General features: G+C 32.9%; 1 protein-coding gene across 1 annotated transcript in view; it reads right to left on the minus strand.

Annotated features, from left to right (window-relative positions):
• MTHFD2L (methylenetetrahydrofolate dehydrogenase (NADP+ dependent) 2 like) overlaps positions 1-27,065 on the minus strand; it is a 142,775-nt gene that overhangs the window by 70,880 nt on the left and 44,830 nt on the right. Inside the window, exons 4-6 of the mRNA XM_051965541.1 lie at positions 25,199-25,351; positions 21,682-21,789; positions 15,296-15,388 (exon numbers count right to left, since the gene is read on the minus strand). Coding sequence (XP_051821501.1) covers positions 15,296-15,388; positions 21,682-21,789; positions 25,199-25,351 — 354 coding nt within the window. The remainder of the gene's footprint in view (positions 1-15,295; positions 15,389-21,681; positions 21,790-25,198; positions 25,352-27,065) is intronic.

The raw sequence follows: 27,065 nt of genomic DNA on the forward strand, positions 1-27,065 counted from the left end.
AATAAGATCATTTAACCATGGGCCATTCTAGTTGAGAGATTATTCAGTGAGGGGTAAAGATGACCAAAGTAGCAGAAATTGGTGATTTCCTGCTTGAGGTGTCTTCTGTAGACCTGATAATAACAATAGAGAGGTCCGTTGTCTTCTCAGGATATAGATTCAAGACATAACATATAACCTCGTGAGGCTGATTAAGACATATAATAACTAACCACTTCTGGTGAGTTAATAACATTTCTTGAAGGAACATTAAAAGAAAAAACAGTTGCCAAAGATTATGACAATTTGGATAAGAAACTTAAACCATAGGGAACAGGTTGTATTTTATTCATAACTTCCTTTTGAAAAAAAGATGCCAAAGAGAAATTTAATCTGGGAAGTTAACAACTGACTAAGAAAGCACATCAGAGAGTGGGACTTTGAGTTTTAACTACAACTAATAAGGGTCATAAATTTCTAGTCAGCCAGTCAATAAGCATTTATTAGGTGCTAACTCTGTTTCAGGTACTGTGCTAAGTTCTGGGGATTCAAGGACAGGCAAATATATTGTTTCTGCCCCCAAGGAGCACATATTTAATAAAGAAGTTCATATTGCATAACCATGTATGTACAAGACACATAAAATATACATGAAAGGCAATCTCAGAGGGAATTCACTCCCAGTTGGAGAACTGTGAAAGGCTTTCTGAAGAATGTAGTATTTTAGTTTAATCTTGGAACATAGGGATTTTATGAGGATGAAGAATAAGGAAGAGGATTCCAGGCATCAAGGACAGGTAGTACAAAGGTATAAAATTAGGAGATGGAACTTAAGAAATAGCCAAGTAGATCAATAGAGTTAAATGGCAAACTAAGTGGATTGGAATAAGATATAAAGAAACTGGAAAGGTGAGAAGAAAGGGATTAGCTTATAAAAGGTTTTTGATGATGAATAAATATACATGTGCAAATAAAGATAGATATATAGAATGGCCATCATTTTGGGGTTCTACTTGATCTTCTGGGATTTTACTTTGGGAGTTTTCTTTGGCCATAATTCTAGTACTGGAACTTTATATCAAGATAAGCTATGACACCTTATACACACAAGAATGAGTAGCTATATCCAGCTTCTATTTCCCACCTACAACTTTAGGATGCAACATTGTTGCATGAGTCAAATATTTCATTTCTACATATTTTTGTATAAAAGACACTTTTGTATATTTATGAAATAAAAGGACAAAACAAAAGGAATGGTACAGTATACACTGGGCTAAAGTGAGAGGCCATAAGCACCATGAATTAAAGGGAAAATATTACAAATTATTTTATTGTTCTTTAACTGGATCACTTCAGACTAGTTTAGAGTTTAAGGAAATATTCATTTTAATATTTACCATAAAGTCATTAGCAATTATGAAACTTAGGAAATGTATAAATGTTTATAACACACTTTTAGGTACTTTTAGATGAAATTCTAATATGATATCTGGTAGCATTGGAAATAGAGTGTTATGAGTAGAGTAAAGAAGAACTGATTTCAAATTCAGCCTTAGATACTAGCTGTATGATACGGGAGAAGTTATTTAATTTATGTCTACCTCAGTTTCTTCATATAAAAAATGAAGTAACAATAGTACCTGTTCTCTTCCCCCCCTCAGAATTATAAGGACAAAGAAGATTAATTTTGCAAAGCTCTTTGCAAATATTAAAGAAGTATATAAAAGTTTACTGTTGGTGGTGGTTATAGATATTGTTTTAATGGTAGTAGTGTTATTGTTAGGCAAGAAAGGAAGGAATAAGCATTTATGAAGTGCCTACTCTATACTGTGCCAAGTGCTTAATACATATCATCTTGTTTGATCTTCAGAATAACCCTAGGAGGTAAGTACTATTATAATCCCCATTTTACAGTTGAGGCAACTCAGAGAGATTTAGCAATTTCCCCAGAGTTATACAGATAATAAATATCTGAGGCTGAATTTGAACTTTGAACTTCCTGACTGTAAAGCCCAGCTTGTAGAGAGTGGGTTGGATTTCTATGTCTTAGTTGAGTTTATTTGGAATCTAGAATTTTTTAAAACCTTAGGCACGTCTTTTAGTACCAATGCAATATTTCAGATTATCTTACTTTAGATTATTAAACCCCTTAATCAACAGAACAAAAATTGGAGTAGTACAGTCATTCATTTGTACACCAAAATAGTTGCATGGTATTAATTGAACAATCAAATAATAATTTTTGAATTTTATTAAATTGATGAAAATAATAAAGCTTAGGCATTAGACCTATGAGATTACTGGTTTTAGGAATTTCCAGAAAAGGACTCTCACCAATGCAGTGTGATACATTTTCTATCACTTAGATTCTTGGGGGATTGCCTAGAACAGTGGTGTCAAATTTAAGTAGAAATGAAGTCATCAAAACATATTTGGGAATCTATGAAGGCTGTATATTAAACCTAGTTTTAAAATACAATTATTTGTTTCTGGTGTTTGGCCATTTTAGTCATATTTGATTCTTAGTGACTCTATTTGGAATTTTTCTGACAAAGATAATCAAGTGTCTATATTATTTCCTATTCCTATTATTTTACAGATGAGGAAACTGAGGCAAACAGGATTAAGTTTTGCCTAGAGTCCTATAGCTGGTAAATGTCTGAGGCTGGATTTGAATTCATTAAGATGAATCTTCTTGACTCCAGGCTCAGCAGTCTATCCACTGAACCATCCACTGAATCTAAAATGTAATATTATCTATGTTTTATCACTTAAAAATTTTTTTTCAAAAATTTTCCAGTTACATTTTAATCTGTTTCAGGCAACAGGAGTGTAGTCTCCATGTGTTTTGGCACCTGTTATTTAAAGGATTGCAAAGTTAACTGTCATCCAAGGCCAAACAACCAGCATATGTTTGTCAGATGGGGAATTTGAATCTAGCGCTTCCTGACACTAAGACTGGTATTTTATCTATTACACCACATTACCTTGCATTGACAATGATGATAATAATAATAGTTATTATTAAAACTTCATATATTTGATTTTCCCTGGTCCATTAGCTAGTCTAATTTGCTTTAAGGGGTTATGGATCTCATTTGGGACATTATTATTTAATTTAAAAGTTTATCATCATCAAGCAAGGCATAAGACAAGGAGGCATGTACTTGCTAAGTCATTTGCTATTGTCATAGAGAATTTCCAACACAAGTACAAAGAGAAAAGAGATTCTCTAAAGATGATGAGGTTTTCTAGATTCTCCTATTTACAGGTGGCATTGTATTGATTACATCATTACCTGGAAAATTTCACTGCCTCCTAAATGTGATTCATAATCACTTAACAACTTAACCTAACTATCGGGCTAGGAAAAAAAAAAAACCACAAGTGCATGGAGACTATTTGTCTAGACTAAGATATGCAAAGGAATTGACCCATTAGTACATATCTTATATAGACACTATGGTTAGACAATGAGCTATATCTAGCATCCATGAGGAAGAAAAGAGTGGATTGGATTTCATTTTAGAAAGTATATAATATTGATGGAAAATGTTATTCATATCCAGAGAAAGAACTATGAAGTATGAACACAGATTAAAGAATATTATTGCTTTTTTGGGAGGTATTGTGACTTTTACTTTTTGTTCTGTTTCTTCTTTCACAACATGACTAATATGGAAATATGTTTTCATGATTATACATGTATAAACTTTATCAGATTGCTTGCCATCTTGAAGAGGGGTGGATAGAAAGGGAGGGAAAGAGAAAAACTTGGAACTCAAAATCTTAACAAACTGAATGTTTAAACCTATTTTTACATGTAATTAGAAAAAAATATTATTTACAATTAAAGGAAATTACACAATACTTTTAATGATTCTAAGCTTCTTCTTGAAACAAAGGGCTGTATTTTAACATCAATATTCTTTTGGTGATGTCATATGGTTGCAAGTTATGGAATAATACCATCATCTTCACAGGATTAAAATTTCAGGTCACCAAAGGGAATGGTAAGATGAATGAAAGATATAGACAGGCGGTAACATATAACCAACAAAGAATTGCACAGAAGAAGTGATGTAAATTATTCCATCAAAGAGATGTATGATCAGATAAGGAGGTGATTCAGTCATACAGAAAGAATAAGGGATAATCAATGATCAATTAACATCCCTAACATGTCAAACTAGAAGATCACTAGACTGTGAGATCAGTCCCTTGGAAGATTTAGAAAAGGATGTGGACAAGAGCTGAACAGGACTTCAACTTAGATTACAATCAACTCCCTGGGAGAGAGTAGTCTAGTAGCTAGGCTATCAGATAAGTCTCATGGGAAAGAAAAAAAGGATTTGAGAATCCTTTGAGAATTTAAGAACTTTCTGAAGAGGGAGGAACTATAAGCAGAAAAGCTAGGGAAAGAAAAAAATGGGAACAAACCAGGGAGAAATAAAAATCGAGTAGAAAGATATTACATTAGATGACATTTAGAGTCCTGTCCCGTTCTAGTGATCTATTTTTAAATGCTTAAGACGGAAGGCCAACAACATCTAATCCAAAGTACTGCAAATTGTACCCATTAGTGCTAGGTCTACCCAGCTAAGTTTCTACCCTTGAGTTTTTGGTTCCCCAGTATCCTGACATCTTGAATATCAACTTGCTCTGTTCCAAGTAGTTGGTCCCAAAACAATAACAGTGAAAACTTTATTGGGAACAGAGAGCCTTTTGACAGAACTTTTTCAGGTTGATTATGATAATAATGTTGGAGAAAAAAAAAGAACACTTTAGATGAGTCATTTGGCTCTGTATAATGGAGATAATAAGAATATCCCACAAATTGTTCCACTGAATCACCCATTTTCTCTACTAAATATAGCAGTTTACCTCATTAAAGGGTTGACCCTAAAAATTCCATGGCCATGATTATGAATCTACTTTTCTTAAACTGGAAGGGACAAGGACTCAACTAGTTATTTTTGGGCATTCTGAGAATGAAATGAATCCTATACTTCCTAATTAAGTTGGGCAGAAAGTCTTTGGGAGAAATTTAGAGATTGATGTTTGAAAGAAGTAGAGATAGTTAATCTTCTTTGGTCCTGAAGATTGGTAGCACTTTCCATTTGATTAAAGACTTTCCCTAATTTCATAGAAATAAAATGTTACATGAAAAAAGCCATGTTTAAAGTGTGTTTTGTACTCTGTCTAGATTTCTATTATCTATGTTTTACCAAATTCAACATTTGTAGCAAAAATCAGCAATAAAAGATTGATGTCCAAAATATATGGAGAACTGACACAAATATATATGAGAACAACAGACATTTCCCAGAAGATAAGTGGTCAAAAGATATAAACAAGCAAATTTCAAAAGGAAAAATGCAATTTATCAGCAAACATATAAAACAAAAATGATTGAAGCATTCTTACTAAAAAATGTTAATTAATACAACTTTGGAATTTTATCTTGCATTCAAAAAACTTATAAAATCACAAAAGAGGAAAACAGTAAATATTGGGGGAGGGTACTGTGTAAATGAATTCATATTAATACACTGTTGGTGGAATTGTGGATTGACCCCAAACGTTCTGGAAAACAATTTGGAATTATAGTAAATTACATATGCCTTTAACTCAACAATGACCCTACTAATCATATAATCCAAGAAGTCAAGGCAGAAAGAAAGTACTCATAAATATTTTAGCATCTTTAGTGGGAATGGGGTAATAGCAAAGAACTGGAAGGAAAGTAGATACTTGTTTGTTAGAAAGTGGCTAAACATATTATGGTATATGAATATAAAGGAATATTACTGTCCCCACATAAAATGAGGAACATGAAATCTAAAGAAACAGATTTATATGAATAAAAAGCAAAACAAAACAAGTAGAACTAGGTCCATTTTTATGATAATGACAATTATGTAAAGGAAACAACATTGATAAACTTCAGAACTTAGAATCATGCAGAGACTTATTGTGACTTCTAAAAATAATGGTGACGTATGTTTTCTGCCTCTCAACAAAGGAGATAGACTATGTGTATAGAAAAAGCAGTGCACTTTAACTGGATTTGTTGGCTGTGAATATTTATTATGAGGAAAAGTTCTATGGGGGCGGCAGGCATAGGGAAGTGACAGTTATGTAACAATAAGAAAGGATCAACGCTAAAACATTTTAAGAGAAAAAAGTTAAATATTACTTTGGTAACTATGTGGAAGATGAATTGGTGAGGGAAAAGACTAAAGACAAATTAGAGGGCCATAACAATGTATTTAGATGGCAATCCATTCCAAAGAGTCAGCATTTCTCTTTATTACCAGCAAAATGTAGCAGGAAAGGATCAAAAGAGAAATTCCATTTAAAATAAATACAGACAATATAAATGTTTGGAAATCTACTTGCCAAGATACACAAAGTAACTATGTAAACACAATTATAAAATATGCTTTAAAAAAGAAAAAAAGTATCTATAAAAAACCAAGGGCCAACATTATCTGTAATGGGGATAATAATAATGCCTTTCCAATGAGATCAGGAATAAAGCAAGGATGTTCATCATCATTATTGCCATTCATCAACTAGAAAGTGCTAGAAGGGATAGTTATAGAAATGACAGGAAAAATTGAAGAAATAAGTTTGGGCAAAAAGAGAAAAAATATATATCATTTCTTCCCTATGATGGTTTACTTAGAGAACCCTAGGGAATCAATTAAAACACCAATTGAAACAACATGAGCAAGACTGTAGGACATAAATTAAACTAACATATATTAGATTGATTCCATCACAAATTTAAGTCTGGCACCTGTCTCCTTCACTTACTATCTCCATATTCTGCAATATGAAGGAGCCTCAGACTTCCATAGCAAACATTCTTGGGGATAAAAAAGGCGAATAGACTAATGGTTTCATTAATACATGGCATTCACCATTGAGAAAGCTACCTTGACCAGCACAATAATTTTTATGAATGTAATAGTCTATTTAAATAGACTTTATAGTCTTAGGGAGTTTCTTAAAGCATTGAAATGCTTGATTTGTCTGGAATCAAACAGAGAGCACGTAACAGGCTTGAATGCAAGTCTTAGTGACTTTGACGCTGGTACTCTATCTACTTCACAGTCCTGCCTCTCAAGTCTTCGCAAATAACCTCAAATCATAGGATCGGGTTCTCCCACTTCACAGATGAGGAAACTGAGGGCTAAGAGGTGAAGCTATTCATTTACGGTTATAAAGGTAGATTTGCATGTTTTTTATCCTATACTCCCCTGAAGTTTTCTTAAACATTAGTCATTTTAAATCATTTCAAAGGAAAAAAATTGGCAATTTTGGATGGATTTGAGTATCTCAAAAATAGATTTTCACATTTTTATGATCCTCTGACAATCTTTGGTAAATGATCTTAACTTTTATTCTCTTCTCTCCACCTCCTTCAATATGAGCCAATTCAAAATATTTCATCATGACATTCTTCATTGTCATCTCCTAGGCATTTTGTCAATCTCCCTGAAACACCACAGTACTCTTATTTTTTTTTTTTTTATTTTTATTTCTCCCAGATGGTATTGCTTCCATTTATGCTGACAATCAAGTTAGGACAATGATCCAATCCTGCCTGTTTCAATTATGACATTTGAGATTATGATTCCCCTGTCTCATTCCTAAATCTTTTTGTTTATTTCTCACATATTTACACAGTGTCTTATTTTGGGGGGAAGCTATAGCTTTATAACCACAGACCCTCCAGAATAATACTTCTCCTAATCTCTCATTCCCACCTCATCCCCATCCATACAACCCCAGGAGATTTAATCTTCTTAACATTCAAATAAGCTCAAGGCTGTGTAGGCCAGTCTGCAGATTGAAGAATGTGTATCAGTCTCACCCCACTATAACCATTTAAAGACTAATCCCTCCCTGCCTTTGAACCTCAGGTAGAACCCCAAGGACTATCCACATATCCAAGAATCCTTCCACACACACTTCTTGTTCAGGGAATGATAAATCAGCAGCACCACTGCTAATATGACAATTCCTATAGCTCTTTTCAGCATTCTTGTGATTGATTCCCAGGCTACCCAAGAAGTCCCATTCTCTTCTCCCACTCTCAGCTCCCTCACACCCTTACATATCAGTCTGTCAGTCCTCCTTTACTGTATCCCTCTCAAACTCTGCCCATCCTCTCCCTTTACCACCATTTCTCAGCAAACTCTCTCCTCCTTTGAGATTCACTTCAGCCAGATATGTTACTTAACCCAGATCATGTATGCTGTGTTCTATTGGCCCCTATGCCATTTTCCCACCTTTCTCAAGGAATTCATCCACTGGTTCATAACCTTGCAATCTTCCACAACTTCCATCCTCTTTTTTGGACGCTTGAATTTATGGTTGTTTTTTTTTTCCTTCAAATTCCTTTGCTTCCTAGATCATCCATCTCCTCAACTCCCATATGTACCTTATTCCACTATAGTTCCATATAAGTATGGTAATTCAGGGGTATGCTGGAAGCAGCTCATAAATGTCTGATCACTAAATTTTCAATATAAGCATTCATGCATCATAAATTGGCAAATGATCAAATAGAGCTTGACTTATTGTTATACTGATTGTCTAAGCTTAAGAAAGAAATGGAATAAATATTAATAGTTCAGATTAAATTTAAAAGAATTTTATAAATTTGGGGTTTGTTTGGGTTTTTGTTTCACTTGTTTTTATTTTTGTTGCTGTTATTGTTTTGGAGAGCCTGCCCTTAAACATTTCACTAGAATACCACTGATCACACTCTAGGTCTTACCATCATACAAATATCTATGTCCACTATTCATAATGTTGGAGTTCCTTTAACCCCAACTTTCTACTCTTCCAGTTCCCCCAAAGCTTATCCCTCATAAATCTATTATCTGTCCTTAGTGTAATATCCAGTCTCCACCCCTATGTGCTTTCTCTGCTTTGACACCTCTTCTGGCCTTTCCTTCCTCCCTTCAGGAATTTAAAATATAACTCATCAATTCAACTTTTCACTGCCCTTTATGTTCCTGCCCACTGATCCTAAGGCCACTTGTGTCTTTCCAAATTCTACCTTCTCCACTGTCCAACAGTAGATGAAGGAAGTCTTACAACTCATTTAATCCAACTGTAGATTTACTTTATTTAATTTTACTGGGGTCCTTCCCTCCTGCTGCATATTGATCCTTTTCATTTTTCTCCTTGATTGTTTAGCACATTCTCCTCAATAAATGTTCCAAATCTTCTCCCTTACATTCATTCAACTTACATGATTTCTACTCTTCCTCTTGGCAGAGGACCTCACCAAATTCTGTACTCCAGATCTTCTCATTGTCATTCCTGGCAGTCAGATCCTTTATTCAGTTTCAGATGAAAAGGGAGTCCTTCTTGCAAACATACTAATCTTTTGCTTATGTCCCCAATCTCATCTTCCTTCTCCTCCCATATGTTCCTCTCTAATCTCCCCGACTTGTCCCTAATTTTTAATATTTGCTTATCTTCTGGATCCTTCATTACCATTGTATAAATCTATCCTGATCAACTCCCATCAAGACCACAAGAAAAAAGTATGCTTGATCCTACCATTCTTTCAAATTATAATTCTATGTATCTTAACCTTTCACAGTTCAACACCTAGGCAAAGCTTCTACATTTACCCATTCCACTTATTTCTCAACCCTTTGCAAACTGGTTTCTAGCCTCATAATCTAGCTGAAGTGACTATTTCTCAGTCTACTAGCAATGATTTATTTGCCACATTTAATGATCTTTTCTCAGTCTTTATTCTTATTGACTGCTCCAAAGCATTTGCCAGTGTTGACCACTTCTTCCTAGTCATTTTTCTTTTTCTAATCAACAGTTTTGTTTTATATTATCTTCATTTCAAATGATTCTTTTTCCTTTCCCTGTCCATGAAACATCCTTAGTATTAAATATTTGAAAAGAAAGAGAAAAAAAATGTGCTCTGTTCAAGCCTTTTCCCCTCTGTATTTTTTCTAGAAAGAGAAAACCATAAATGATAGAACTAAAAAGAACCAATGAGAATTGATACCCAATGAACTAAAAAGCATTTATTAAGTATTTAGTATGTGTCAAGCTCTGGGCATATACATACATATATATATATATACATACATATATATATATATATATATATATGTATGTATATATATATATGTGTGTGTGTGTGTGTGTACTTATATGTAAATACTCATATTATATATGTGTTTATATACTTAGTATATGTTATATTTTACATATCATACACACAATATATTATATCATTTTAAACATAATATAACATTAACCATGGACATATATGTATATGTTGATCATATAGACATATATACATATATGTCGATCATATAAAGACATACATTATTTGTATGTGCATATATGTGACATATATTTCATGTGTTTATATATAAATATGTAAAACAGATATACATGTAAAATGTATATTATGCATGTCTATATTATTTATATGAACATACATTATTATATGAGGTGGGTGGGTGGTATAGTTGAGTGTCAGACCTGGACTCAGAAAGTTGTTGTTTAGTCATTTCAGTCATGTCCATCTCTTTGTGACCCCATTTGCAGTTTTATTGGCAAAGATACTAAAGTAGTTTGCCACCATCATTTGCCATTTAGTTTTTCAGGATTCAAATCTGGCCTTGGACACTTATTAGCTGTATGACCCTGATTGTCTCAGTTTACTCTTCTGCAAAATGAGGTGGAGAAGGAAATGTCAAACATCTTCAGTATCTTTGCCAAGAAAACTCCAAATGGGGTCACAAAGAGTTGGGCATAACTGAAGTGACTGAAGAACAAAAATATTATATATATATATACACACACACATACATGCATATGTGTATATAAAGCATGTGCATATTAGTTGTATGCACATTATACATGTATACAATATGTATAATGTGTAAGGTGTGTATATATGTATATATATACACATACATGAAAAAAAATCACAATCAAAACAAAGGAATGAGGAAAATATCCAAGCACCTCGAGGAATGAGGTAAGATTTCAAATAAGAGGTAAATTTGAGCTGAATTTGAGCTAAGCTTTGAAAGAAACTAAGAGGCAGGAGAGAAGCAGGAGTGATTTCAGACATGGGGAAAAGTCAGGGCAAAGGTAGGAAAACAGGAGATGGAATGTGTATAGGAATAGCATGAAGACCAGTTTGGCTGGAATATAGAATAAAGGGGAGGGACATGCAATAAGGTGGGGAAACATGGTTAAGGCAAGTTGAGAAGACCTTCTACCAAACAGAGGATCCTGGCAGGCTTTTACATTAAACCAAATCTGATAAGATAAAATTCATTAGGTTTAAATGCAGTCCCACTCTTGGATTAAAATAATCAATTTTACAAATATAAGATGGGAGAGTTCTAATCAGAGAGCAGTCTGTTTGAAATATATTTGGAGGGTTGGCTAGATTGCAAGCTTAATTGGAGCCAGCAGAGTGTAGAAGTAAAAAAAAAATAAAAAAGCTGCTTTATATAAACTGAAGTTGAACTATTATCCAGCTTTGGGCTAAATAATTTTTAAGTGTAAAAACAAGTAGAAAGAGAAATTAGGCCATTTATAGACAATCAAGCGAACAATGAATGTTTAAAAATCCTCTAGCCCACAATTCCATCCACTAGTAATTCATCAGATTTTCTAATCTGTGTTTACATCAAAAGAATACTGAGTGATTTAACAATCCATTTATTTTGTTGAATTTCTCAAATTTTCTTTGCGCATGGTCTTTTCCCTCATTGGAGGAATGTATTAGATGGCTCTCTTCCAGGGTTTTCTGTCTTCTTTTATCCTAAGTCATGGTCTTTGTTTAGGGACAAAGGAATACAACTGGTTTCTATCATCTTCATACAAAATATCTTGGGGCCAAGATTAAGAGGAAGGTATGTAGCCAATATTCTACACATCTAATTAGTGCCCTCTGGTGGTAGAAATATGTCAAGGTCAAAGCATCCTGTATCTTTTATCAAGGTGGTTTCCATGGAGAGAATTGATTTGGGCTCACAGAGTTTTTGCAGCTAAAAGGGATCTTAGAGATTAATTCCTGCCTTTGGTACTCTAGAGTATCAGAGACATTTTATAATAGTCCAAGAGTCCAGATTTTTATATTTGTTAAAAATGTGTAGTTATCTTATTATTTTATTTATTTAATCACAGACGCAGACACATTAATTTCAAATGGGAAAAATAAAAAAGAACTATAAGTGTAATTAAAATGTTGAAAGATAGATGTAGGGTTGAAAGTATTATTTTACAGATGATGTCTCCTCTTTTATTTTGATATCCATGCTGCAGCTATAGATTCAAGTTTTTCTATTCTGTCAATTATTTCTTCTGTGAAAGATATAAATTCTGCTTTCATAATTTCTATTTCTCTTTTAAATTATTTAGGAACATTCTGCTATGATTTTATGCTTTTCTGGGAATCTACAGGATCTTTTCTTTCATCAGATTCTCATTCATTTTCCTTAGTCTTATATTCTTATTCATTGAGGTCTAAACTCTTTCTCCCAACCTAAAGGTCATATTTCCATCTGTAATTAATATCTTCTCTATTGATTTATTTACTTATGTTCAAGAACTTAAATTTCATTTTCTTCTTACCAAAATCTTTGGTCTTTCTCTCACCTTATTTTTTTCTATTGCCCACTTTCTGACTTCTTCCTTATAAATCTATTTTGACAGTTTCAAAGTGTCTTAGCTCCCTTAACGATTTATGGTTTATCATCATTACTCTGCACCCCATGCAACTTTGGGAGAAAAGAACTAACTTCAATTAAATGCTGAATACTTCCTCTCAGCCTTAGTAAAGTGCTGCTCCTCCTCCCCACATATGTTTCTATCTCTACTCCCTCTGATCCTCAGTTTTCTTGCTAAGTGCCAGGTAGTGCTGCCATGTTGCCATCACTTTAATAAAATAATAACTTTAAATAACAAAGATTAAGAACTGTGGAACACACTACATTCCATCACCACCACCACCACGATCCCTTTCCATTACCTTTTTAGGCTATTAGGAATTTATTTTATTTATTTATTGTTATATTATTATTTATTATATTTATTTTTATTGGGAATTTAGGCTAAAGTGCTCTAATCTTAGTGAAAAACAATTTTTATCTATCTTTAATATGAATTTCAAGTACTTTGCATTAACTCAGAAGTCAACCAACTATAAATAGGTCAATCTGGCCTGCCACTTGTTTCTGAACAGCCTGTAATATGACATTGTTCTAAATTGTTGAAAAGTATTAAAAGGCTAATATCTTATAATACATAAAAAATTATATAAAATTCACATTTCAGTGTCCATAAGTAACCATGATCTTTTCACTTATGCATTTTCTTGGATTGCTTTTCACCCTACAACGGCAGAGCTGAGTAGCTACAAGAGAGACTATACAATATTCTCATCCCTCCCCACTGCTGGTCAGCATACTACAAACTGCAGTGATAGTTATATGACATTTTCATTGTCAAGTGTCACCATGCCATGACATTTTACTTTTTTATTACCAAAATATATCCACTATGTCAAAATTAAAAAGATGAAAAAAAATTATTATGACTTTTTAAACTCAGGAGAGAGATTAGAAAAATAGTACTTGTATGTAAAGCCTATACTAAAGTTAAATCAATTCAATGCACACTAATATTTGAATCCCATTTCTGGTGATTTCAAGAGTTAAAACAAAAAGCAATATCTCTATTTCCTCCCCAAAAAAAATTTTGCAGCAGAAGTATTTTCAAATTACAATTCCAAAAATGTTTTTTAGATCTCAATACAAAAGAAAAAAACATATTTCATAGAACATTTTAATTGTACAGTTAGGAAATTTTTGCCTAATCTTCAACTGGAAGTGATTAATGTGCCATGTAATGATATACTAAAAGCAAATATCAAAAAAAGAATCTAAATAGAATTCTATGTGTAAATGCCTTCCAAGTAACGAATATGTGTGATTAAAATTGGATGTTCAAGGATTGGTAGCAATTGGCAGTCTTTACCAGTGTGAAAATACAGAGCCACTTAGTGGTATAGTGGGTAGAGTACTGGAATGGGGTCAAGAAGAACTGAAGTCAATTCCATTTACAGTCACTCACCAGCTGTGGGACCCAAGACAAGTAATTTGACCTAATTGCCTCAGTTTCTTCATGTATAAAATGGAGATAATAAATAATACTTACACCACAAGATTTTTGTGAGGATTAAATGAGATAATATTTATCAAAGTGTTTAGCACAGTGCTTGTCACATAGTCAGTGCTACATAAATGACAGCTATTAATATTATTATAGAAATCTCACCACATAGTGGATCAACAGGTAAATATTTACAATTGATTTTGATGATAGGGAACACCAACCTTGAGTGCTGGTTAAGTGAGATGTTCTCTTCCCCGCCCTCCCCTCCCCCCAAAAAACTATCCTAATTAATAGACATCTAAGTATAAAAAAATTGGTGCTTAATTACTACTACATTTTGAATTTTACCAATATTTTTTACAAATAATTTTTATTTTTTCATCAGTAAAAACCTTGTGAAAACTTAGTTTCTTCTCATTATACATATATAATACCCTTGATTTTGCCTCTTGGCCAGCAAAGCCTAAAATATTTACTATCTGGCTATTTATCAAAAAGTTTTCTGACCCCTACATTATGTTCCTTCCCCATCCCCAACCCAAAATCTAACCATTTTTTTTTTCTGAGAAAATTGGGTGAATGTTCAAGAAGGAACTCTATTCCTTGAAGATGCATGTAAGATGGTGATTATACATATATATATATGCCAAAGGTCCTTTTGGTAGATGTACTTAAGAGCAAATTCTTCTGCTTCTAGTTAAGTAGATCAGACTAAGAGAAGGAAGAAGACTTTGATGACTTCAGGAACTGGTCAAAACTCTTGGGTTCACCTAGCACCACATTAAAAAGAAAATCATTGGAAAGAGTAGTCAAGAGGGAATTTAGGGAAAAGATTCTCTGGTACTTTAACATTTTAAATAATTATTGTTATTCTGAGACTATTACTCAGTCTTGACCGGGGAATTGTGACTACAGCTTAAGAATATTTTAAATTGTAGTTCTAAAATGGCTTGTGAGAAAAAAGTTTTTGAAAACAGGATGAATTTCTATCCCTTTGAATTATTTCCCTATATAAGCAGAAAATGCTTGGAACTAGTTTTACTTAAATTAATAGGATAGTTTCCATCGAACTCATGCTCCAAATTCAAAGTACAGAATTTTCTTCCATTGGACTTACCTGCAGCTACTATGATAATATCAGCCAGTTGTGTATGAATCTTGAGCTGCTCTTCTGGTGTATATCTATGAGTTATTGTTACTGTTGCATCACCTGAAATAAATGTATAACATTCCCGTTAATATTTACTAAATTGTGGCAACCACATCTTTAATCTTTATGGAGAGAGGCAACATAGTTTAGAGGATTAAGAATAGCAATTGAAGTAAGAAAAAAAGGTTTCATATCTAGGCACTTTTCAGATGTGCAGCCCTAGGTAAGTCAATTGACTCTTCAATTTCTCTTCAAGTTCTAAATCTACGATACTATAACTACAGGAAAATAAAAGATAATATGTCAGAGTGAGAGAATATTTTGCTTAAAATCAGGAAAACCTGGATTTAAATCCACCTCTCACACTTAATTAGTTCTGTTTCCACTGAACAAGCTATTTAACAACTCCTAGCCTCAGTTTCCTCATATGTTTTGTTGTTGAGTCATTTTTCACTTATGTCCAACTCTTCCTGAACTCATTTTGAGATTTTCTTGGCAAAGAAAGAAAAGAGATTTGCCATTTCCTTCTCCAGCTTCTAGATGAGAAAACTGAGGCAATATGGTTAAGTTACTTGCTCAGAGTCACATAGAAGATGTATCTAAAATTAAATGTAAACTTTTGCCTTTTAGACTCTGGAGCAGTGCTCTAACCATTTTAGCTGCCCTTTTCCTCACCTATAAAAGGGGGATAAAGATATTTGTAATAAGCACTTCATAGAATTATGTGGCTGAAATGAGACAAAGAATATAAAGTATTTTTCAAAATGTAAAATGTTTTATTACTTCATTATATTTTAAATATACATAATCAAACACAGTCAATAATGACATACTATATATGAATTATAGATAGATGTGGATGTGAATATGAACATGGATAGATAGGGATATGGACACATATATCAATTATTTTTCAAAGTCTCTTTGGAAATGACAATTCCATTCATGCTTCTTTACAGCAGACATAAGAAATGAAGATATTCATATCCAAGTCAGGAAAAACTACCCAATTATCATTTTGAAAATTATCATCTTACATAAGAAATGTAATCAGATGGTTGCTATAAATAGACAAGAATCATTGAAGTCCCTAATATGAATGTGTTCTCATACACAGTTAATACCAACATAACCATAATAAAGGATGAAAGAACATACGAAATGGGAGACACTTTTCTACTGAGGATCTGTTACTGCTAAAGTCATTAATAAAGGATCAGATAGTTCATTCAATATTTATATTTTGGGGTAAGGAAGGAGAATTTTAACTTCTGCCACTGAACTGACTATATGCAGAGGCAGCTAGATGGACCTCAGAGGTACAGTGAATAGAGTGCTGGAAGTTAGGAAGACTAAATTCAAATATGACCTCAGACACTCTCTATCTTTGCATTTCTGGGCAAGTTATTTAACCTGCGCCTGCCTCAGTTTCCTCAAGTGTAAAATAAGATAAATAATAGCAACTACCTTCTAAATTTGTTGTGAGGATCAAATGAGATACTACTTGGAAAGTACTTTGCAAAGCAGAAAGTATGATATAAATGCCTGACATTGTTGTAGTTGTTATTAATATTAGTGCATTAAATCATTTGGCTTTCTCTGTCTTATTGCCCCACTTTTACATTTCATAAGGCAGGGGTTGTATCTTATAAAATCTCCAAAAAATTCATAATGCTTAGCAAATGAACTTGGGAAATTTGATGCATTTTTGGTGATTCTGTTGATAATGGTGAACATGCAGAGAAGAAAAATAAGATCCATTTACAGAGGACTTTAAATTTCATCAGGTGATTTCCTTATCAACTCCCTATGACATACATATAATATAAGAATGATTTCCCACTTTCCAGGCATTTGCCTTATACCTACTATGGGCCAGGCCTCCTAGGAAATGTTGGGGATACAAAGAGAGACAAAAGACAATCCCTTCCCTTGAGGTGCTCAAGCAACTTTACACAAATAAGATATAGACAAGACAAATTAATCCACAGATGGAAGGCACTAACAGTAAAGATTTTAAGAAAGACCTCCAGTAGAAGAGGGGATTTTCTATGGCACTTAAAGGAAGCTCCCCTTTTCAAGCCTCATCTGTGACAGCAGAGAATGAAGAGTTAGACTTCCCCCCCATCCCCAGTTCAAAATTCTTCTGCTCACAACGAGAAGAAACTTGTGACCTGTTCTTATCTGTCCTGAGACATTTCTATGGGAAGTCCTTCTTACATCAGCTCATAGATTTTATTGTCAGCCTCAACTGACAATTTCCCCCTGCCTCAACCCCAATTCCTATTATTTCTAGGGGTCTCAGGAAGTAAAAAATAACTCTTGATGGAAAAAAAAAGATTGGGGACCTAGCCCTAAATTAATTGGAATTCAAGCTGTCTTTTTTTAAAAATTGCCTTTGGGTTTAAGACAAAAACTGGAAGAACACTAAGTCAACTTATGATGTCTGGAGATTTTTCTGGTGAAGAAATCAGCATCCTGAGCTGATTATTGACAGACCAGACTTTGCTGATGTCATTTCTCTAAGTTTCGAATTGAATAAAGTTAATCCGACTTCAAGAACTCTATTAGCAATGAATGAATATTTACTGCATATAATTACTGCTCAGGCAGAACTGAAATTTCCAAGCCTGCTCTCAGCAATTCATTATGTTAATAGCATATGTCACTCTGAAGAACTCTGACAGAGGTGAAACACCCCTGGTTTACCTCATTTGTAAAACAGTGGCTTTGTTTCTAGCAACAGAAATTAAATTGTACTCTCTTTAATAGTCTTTTTACTATATAAGAGCATTTCTCATCCCCCTGACAATGTAATCATAGTAGCCTATTTGTGGAGATACAATAAAGACAGGTCCCATTTTCCCTAATAGATATCAAAATAGGATTTTTTTTTTCCTTTTGTTTGATAAGTCATCACCATGGACCTAGATGAGAATATTTTTAAAATTGGGGCAGAAAAGAGATAGAAAAATAGGTAAAAATATATATATATAAAAGAAAAGAAGGAAGGAAGGGAGAGAGGGAAGGAGGAAAAAAGAGAAGAAAGAGGAAATGAGGAAAGAAAGAAGAAAGGGAGGAAAGGAAGACGTAATGAAGGAGGGAAAAAAGAAGGGAAGGAGGAAGGAAAAGAGAAGGGAGGGAAGGAAGAAAGGAAGAGAAGAAGGAAAGACTTATTCCTCTATGCCAGGTATTATGCTACATGGGAGATACAAATACAATTTTAAAAAACCATCCTCCTCCCCAAAAAAGGACCATCCCTCTGTTTTCAAAAAGCCTACATTCCATGGGAAAATTAATTGGAGAAAGAAAGCTAGAAGGAGGTGAGAGTGTGCAGGAAAAGACTGAGGTGGTCTACTTCTAAGTAAATTAAGGTAAAAAGCTCACCTATCAAAGCTGAAGATATTAAAAATGGAGAGCTATCCAAACATGGATTGAGATGCTTTGAGAGGAAGACCACATTACTAGAGATATTTAGGCAATCACTAGATGCTTGAGGATGTTACAATTCAGTTATGATTGAACTATATAGCTCTGAGATTTCATCTAACTGAGATTCTGTGAATCCCATCTTTTATATACTCTTTAGTTAAATGACCATAAATAAATTATTAACCAAAGCCTCATTTTCCTCATCTGTAAAACAAGGATAATAGCATCTGTAGTACCTACCTTAGACAATTGCTATGTGTTACATTAGAGAGAGACAGAGACAGACAGAGACACAGAGAGAAAATAGAAAGATGGATGGATGGATAGATAGGTAAGATAGATAGATAGAAAGCAGACAGTTATTAAAGTAATGCTTATGAATACCAGTTATGATCTTCATATCATTATTAAATGGATAAAATAAAGTATTGAGGGTGGGAAAACTGATTTTAAGATTTGTATGGTCCTGGAAGGATGACTCACCATTCCACAAACATCCACTGTATATCTCTGGGCCTTGGCTCATGTTATTCCCCCTAATTAGCACACCTTCTTCCCATTTCCATTTCTGCCTTTTGAAAATTTGTGTACAATTTAAGTCCGGCTCATAAAGTCATGCATATCTTTCTAAATACCAGTTTTATCATCCCTTGCTAGATAATACACTACTTGAGAACAGGAACTGTATCTAATTTATCGTTGTAGCTCCCCATAGCTTAGCAAGGAGAATTTTTTTTCTGGAATAAATGAAGCAATGAAATTTTTCCATTTGAAGTAAACTTCAGCAGTATGAATAGAGAATTCTCAATTGGGCGGGGGGAGGGGGCGTTGCGGAAGAGAAAACTTTTATAAATTTAGTGTAAATAACCATCCACCTAAATCCAGGCTGTCCCAAAAATCTTAGTGCAAAAATATTAAGATATTAAAGCTTCACTAAAATTGTGGGGAGGTCTTATGTAAATTAGTCATTAGTCATTATATTTGATGAGATGAAGAGCATCAATGTAAGCTAGAAATAGGCAATGAAATTAAAAACCATCAGAAAGCACCATTTAAAAAACCTTCATTCTTCCAGTCACTTTCCTGAGGGACCCCTTTGGAGTAACTTAAAATAGGATTTTATATTATCATTGTCACACATACACACACACATATATGTATGTGTGTATTAGATATAATTTATATATGTACACATGCACATAAGTACTTATATAAGTATGTATGTGTATATGCATATATAATATACACATACATGCATATGAGTACTTGCATATAAACACATATATAAATATATACAGATATAATACATATTTATATATACATGAATGCATTTAAGCACTCACATATATATGCATATGCATGTAGGTGGGTATATATGCATGTATATTATAACATATACATGTTCACACCAAAGTACCCACTGTATGATGTGTGCACATATATGTAGCTATGTGTCTATGTATGTATAATATATACATGCATACATTTAGGTGCTCACATACATAGGTATGTGTGGATAGGTGTGTATGTATAGCATATACATGCATACACTTAAATATTTACATAATACATACATATAGAGTATGTTGTATATATATAATATATATGTATATGTGTGCACATATTAATATATATTATAATATATAAATATATATATATAATATATATATACACACACACATACGATATATCTATGTATATGTATATGTGTGTGTATATAGATATATATGCATATCTAGTGGTAAAAGTCAGATTCTGAAGCCCAAACACAGAAAACAAGACTGGATTTGGAGTTTGAGACCTGAGAACTTGAATCCAGCTCAGTTGTGTAATGTATGGGACTGGGAAAGTCATTTAACTTCTTCGTGCTGTAATTTCTTTGTCAACAGGCTATAATTAATAAGAGCTACATCAGAGAAATCACAGAAATGTTGGCCATATTTCTGTTATCACAAGACAGTCATTCCATCTTCTGTCTTCGTACACAGCTGTCGTCCACCCTCTCTGGAGTGCATTCCCTCTCACCTCTGGCTCTTGTCATTTTTAGCTTCCTCCCAACTCAACTCAGATTGCAGTTCCCACATAAGATCTTTCCTGACATTTCCCTACTCCCCAAGTGTTAGTGTTCTTCCCACTCAACTTGAAGTAATTTTCTATTTATTTTGAATAAATGATAAAGCACTATTAGGTGTCTATTATTTATAAAACACTAAGCTAAATGCTAGAAGTAGCATTACAAAAATGAGACAGTCTTTTTTCTGAAAAAGTTTAGATTTTAATACAAAAAGACAACACATAGACTTAGAAGGAGACTTGAAATGAAGGTCTGGATTTGTTCTCAACCAGCTATGTGACACTAGGATATCAGTTCATCTCTTCAAACTTCAATTTTCACATCTGTAAAATGGGTCTTAACTATTCTACCAACCTGATAAGATTATGAGGGTCAATAACATGTATAAAGGATTTATAACTGTTGTTCTTAGTTGTGTCTGATTTTTCGTTGTCCCCATTTGAAATTTTTTTTTTTGGCAAAGATGTTAGAGTAGTTTGCTATTTCCTCCAGCTCTTTTTACAGATGAGAAAACTGAGGCAAATGAGGTTAAGTGATTGCTCAGAGCTATACAACTAGGAAGTAGCTGAAATCAGATTTAAAATCAGGAAGATGAGTCATCCTGACTGCAGGGCCAGCACTCTATCTATTATGCCATTGAGCTGGGATTTATAACTGTAAAGCATTCTGTAAATTTATTATTCATCCTATATTTGAATGAGTCTACAACCCCCTCCAAAAAAAAATAAAGTAAAACATTAAGATCATATAAGGAAATAAGAATGTAATTTTACTTTTTTATATCAAGTACATACACCTACTTTGAAAAAAAAATGAGATTACTTGAATAGAATACCGGGGGACATACCTCCAGGTCTTTCATGTTCTCCATCAGTGTGTAAAAGCATAGTAATAGGCATTCCTACATTCTTGGATCTTCCAACCACAACCACGTTTTTCCCAAATGTTTCGATTCCTTAAAATACAGAGTTTTATTTGAATGTAGAAAAAGTAATGAGAAGCAATTTAAATAGCTAAAAGATCAAGTAAAATAGTCCTTCAAGATGTAAATTAAAGTATTACTCTATGATCTAAAGACATAAATTAAATGATTCCTCTCTGACTCATTTATAATGTAACATTTATTCTATTTGTTTACATTTATTTTAATGCAACTAGGTTAAATTAGCCCATCTCAGGATTTCTCACTTTGCTTCAAAGAACCATTAATGTTATATTTAATCATTGTGATGTACTTGGAAAATTGTATTTTGGTAGCTTATAAGTGAATTGTACTGCACAAACCAAAAATTGACCTACATTATGCCTTCAATAATCTCAATTATATTGAACCAAACCTATGTTAAGGAGAGGAAAAAAACCAAACTCCTAAAGGGAATATTTGACACAATGTCTAAGCATTTAAGCTCTTAGCTTTAATGATCCTGATTATCTGTGTGACTTACCCTCTCTGGCCTTCACTTTACTCAAGTCTAAAATATGTAAGTTGAGCAACACGATCTCTATAGTCTTTTCCAACTCTAAAATTCTAAGAATCTATGACTTTTTCCCAGAAAACTTCGTTATTCTTACATTATAGAATAGTATTTAGGAGAAGGCTAGATACCTTCAGAAGCTAGAACACAAAGAAATGTCAAAAGGGAAATAAAAAAATCAAGGAAATCCCCCAAAACTCTGGGACCACTTAGACCAGAGGTAAACAATTGTCCTAGTATAAGCAATAATGGAATTAAAACAAAGAGTACCAGTTGACATTCACAATGATAATCCTGAATTATAAAACCAATTTTGTTTCTAAGCAGGCATATGTAACACATTGTAGGGGAGAAAGTATCTAAAATTTTGAAATAACTTTAGCTATTTGGAAAAATCATGTGGAGAACTTCATTCTCCATGATATAAACAGCTGCTTGAAAGTACAGAGATAGAGCATTGAACTCGTCAGAAAGTCCTGAATTCAACAGCTTACCTGTGTGACTCTGAACGAATCATTTAAACTTTTTGGGTCTTAGTTTCCTCACCTATAAAATGAAATGAATAATAGAACCTACTTCTCAACTTGTTATAAGAACTAAATGAGATAATACTTGTAAAGTGCTTTGCAAATTTTAAAGAACGATATAACTACATAGTTATTGCTATGTGAGGTGATAGAATTTAGAGGTGAAAGAGACCCCTAGAATTTTTTTAGCTAAGTTGCCTTTCTTTTAGGTATTAAGAGATGAATACCCATAGATGTTAACTTCCTGAGGCTACAGCATATAAATTATAAAAGCAAGGATGAAAATCCAAGTCTTTTCTACACTTTAATCTTCTATCCCTTAATGAAAGAAATAAGAGAAGAGAGTACAAAAGTAAAGAACAACAGTCTATATGGCCTATATTTTCTATGTATTATTTATATATTTCTATATATTTTCCATCATTCTAAGGCATATTTTTTAGTCATCATGTTGAATGTTTGGGAAAAAAGGCTGCTGGTAAAAATAATTGCAGCTTATGTACAACATTTGTTGAAGAGGATGAGGAAGATAAATTCTCTAAGAACTAAATAAGATTCTACAAATCAAATTAACATATACTTCAAAAATGATAATTTCAGAGCAAAAGTGAGGTGAAAACTACTTGGAAAATGTAGCCCAAAGTATACATAGATAATACATAATAAATCGATACACAGATAGATGATAAACAGATAAATGGATAGATAGAAAGGTAGATAGGTAGATAGATAGACAGATGACTAAAGACTTATAACTTGTACAAAAATCTGATATCTACATAACACAAAAAATTTCAAGAAGAAATTTAGGAGACTTTGGATATGGTAAATAGCTGAATAATATGATAAAAATGAAATACATTAATGAAAAATATTATTGATGAGAGAATGATTTTTATATAGCCTGTCTGTGTATGATCAGACTTATTAAGAAAAAATCAAAGCAATCTCAGAAGACTACAAAAGAAAAGATATGGCAAGCAATTAAAATAATTCTGACCTATTTAAACATATTATTTATTAATGCAGAAAAAATGGTAATTAATGTTCATAAGGAAATAAATGATAAACAAGGAGATCAAAAGAGCCTAGAAATTGCCTCAGCCAGCAAACACTTGTTTTTTTTTTTTTTTTTTTTTTTTTAACAAATGGAAATACATGGCAGCCAAGGGTAATTGTATGTAATATATAAATTTTTGAGTAAAGTATATTGGATGGGAATGAAATAAGTTTATGAGTACTATTGTATCATGAGTTTGCAGAAAGTTTAATAAAAAGAGCCAATTAATCTGGATAAACCTGAAGACATTGAAAGGTATAACTGGGATGAGGACAAATATGTGAATACAGAGATCCATCAAGATTTCTATTCTTCTATCAATGGCATCTAAATAATAACATTTCCACTCTAACAGTGCCTATAAGAGGAAGTAAAAATGGCGCTAAAAATTAAAAATTTGAAAAGAACACTTGACTAGAAATAATATACAAAGAATTCTGGTTAATGGAGGCAATCCAACTTTTAGGGTACTAGGAATCTGTTCTTTTGGTATCTAAAGGAGAAAAAGATATCAAATATTTGAAAAAAATCAAGCGTTGAAAAAGGTAATAAATAAAATGTCAATAATTGCTAATCAACATGCCTACTTTCCTATCCGTATAAAATCTTCATGAGAATAATTGACATGTGTATGAAGAATTAAACTCTTTTTTGTGTTTTGGGCTCTATGAAAGTCTGGAGAAATCTTTGGATTCCTCAAAATAATATTTTAAATATATAAAAATATAATTATATGTAATATAATATATGCAGATATAACATATAATTATTAATATATAATTATAAAAATATATAGCGATATTTGTGAAAATTTTTTGAAAAGAAAAATTCATGGGCTCCAGATTAAGAACATCTTCCTTAGTTGATAGAGATCTGAGAAGAAACCTACAAGTGGAGAGTCCATGGGCTCTATTTATATCTGCAAACTGTTAATAGATTTGGAATAAAATTTCTACCAAATGATGTGATACAGTACAATGATGGGATATGTACAAGAGTTACACAGGATGAGAAGGTATGGATAAAAGCATCTGTATGGATAAAGTCATCAATCTGTGAAAGTAAGTATCTTTCAGATTAATACTCTCTATATCTTCCTGTTTCCCCCATTTCTCAGGATTATGATATTAAGTCTGAAGTTTAGCAGTAAACATCTGTCAATCATATACAATGGTAGAGCTTACCCATTCACTCAATCAATACTTTTGAGTACTGACTATATGAATAGAATGTATAAGAAGCAATAAATCAAGGAACAGCTTAATATTTTTTCTACTCATCCTCAGATTATTTCTTACCTACCTGTTCTTTTTATTATTTCCCAAACAGCACAGGCAGTAGCTGGTATCATAGAATGCTGATCCAGACATAGTCGTCCAACATTGACAATATGAAATCCATCCACATCTTTTCCAGGTGCAATTCCATTACAGACTGTCCTTTCATCTATGTGGTCTGAAAAACATTCAAAATTGGCTCATTCATTGTGGTGGCAAGGAATTGGAAATTTGTGTGCCCATCAATTAAGAAATGGCTGAATATAAATGTAATGAAATGCAACTGTTCTATAAGAAATGATGAGCAGGCTGATTTCAGAAAAAGATTTACATGCTAAGTGAAGTGAGCAGAACCAGAAGAACACTGTGCAAGTAACAGCAAGATTGTGTGATGATCAACTATGACAGACTTAGCTCTTCTCAGCAATTTGGTGAACCAAGACAATTCCAATAGACTTGGGATAGAAAATACCCTCTGAATCCAGAAAAAGAACTATGGAGACTGAATGAAGATTGAAGCGTACTGTTTTCACTTTTGTTCCTCTCTCATGGTTTTTCTCTTTTGTTCTGATTTTTCTTTCACAACATGATTAATATGGAAATATGTTTCAAATGATTGTAGATGTATAAGCTATATCAGATTGCTTGCTGTTCTGAGGAGGAGAGAGATGAGGAAGGTAAGAGAGGGAGGAAGAAAAAAACTTGGAACTCAAAATCTTACAAAAATGAATGTTAAAAATTATCTTTATATATAATTGGAAAAAATAAAATACTGTTAAGTAAAAAAAAAAAAAGGTTCATTCATTTGGGAATCCTGGGAAACAAATTGTAAAGAATCATGTCAAACTCACTCATGCAGGATTCTGGAGTTTTATGCATCATTTTTTTTTGTCACTTTCTTGATATCACAAATAATAATTTCAAAATATTTTAAATCACAATCCACTTAATATAAATAATGATAAGGACAAGTCTGTCCATCTTTCTGACTTCAGTTTCCTTATCTATACAATTAAAAGTTGGAACTAAACAATCTCTAGGGTGCCTATCAGTTTAAAATTTATGATAATATGAAAATCCAAAGCTAGGAGAGACTGATAAGACCAAAAAAAAAGTTTTGGTCAATTATAAAATATTTCTTTACTCTGAAAGAAACCACATAATTGATCTGGGCCTTAATTTTACCCATGATGTAGTATATTAGAAGCATTTTGTTACTTCAGAGGATTGTCATGAATTTCAATTAGCAGGTATATGCTAAGGTATTAAGGTGAGAATCAAGGGAAGAAAGATTGACAGATGTTAAGGAATTTTTTGCATCATTTTAAGTATTTACTCATGCCAATAAAATGCTTGAAGAGTTTATATTCATAAATCATTAGCATAATGTAACCCCAGATATATTTGCTTACTACTAAAATAATTAAATATGGGAGGAAACTAATATAATCTAAGTCATGAATGAATAGAAATGATCACACCTAGGCTACCTGTGGTGTCATTGTCTAAAATGAATAATAGGTGCACAAATATAGAACATCAAATTATATCTTATTACTCTGTATTAAGTAATTTGTATTATTTATAGCCTAACTCTTAACCTATTAACAAAACCGCACACCTGAAAAGGTCAAAATGAAGTTGTATCTATTATATTAAGGTTCCTTTGTTAATTATATATTCTATACTAGTTGATCAAGTTTTGCTTTTGACACACATTGGCTGTATTAATCTGGACAGGATCTTTAACATCTCTGTGCCTCAGGCAATTCAATTATAAATTGAAGAGAAGGTACCAACCTGCCTTGGTGAAAAAGAGTTTCTTTATCTGGAGTTCCATTTTCTAATGAAATCATAAGTGTGAACAAATCATTTTTTTTTCCAAAAGACCA

Source organism: Antechinus flavipes, chromosome 6 (assembly GCF_016432865.1).
Source record: "Antechinus flavipes isolate AdamAnt ecotype Samford, QLD, Australia chromosome 6, AdamAnt_v2, whole genome shotgun sequence".
NCBI lineage: Eukaryota > Metazoa > Chordata > Mammalia > Dasyuromorphia > Dasyuridae > Antechinus > Antechinus flavipes.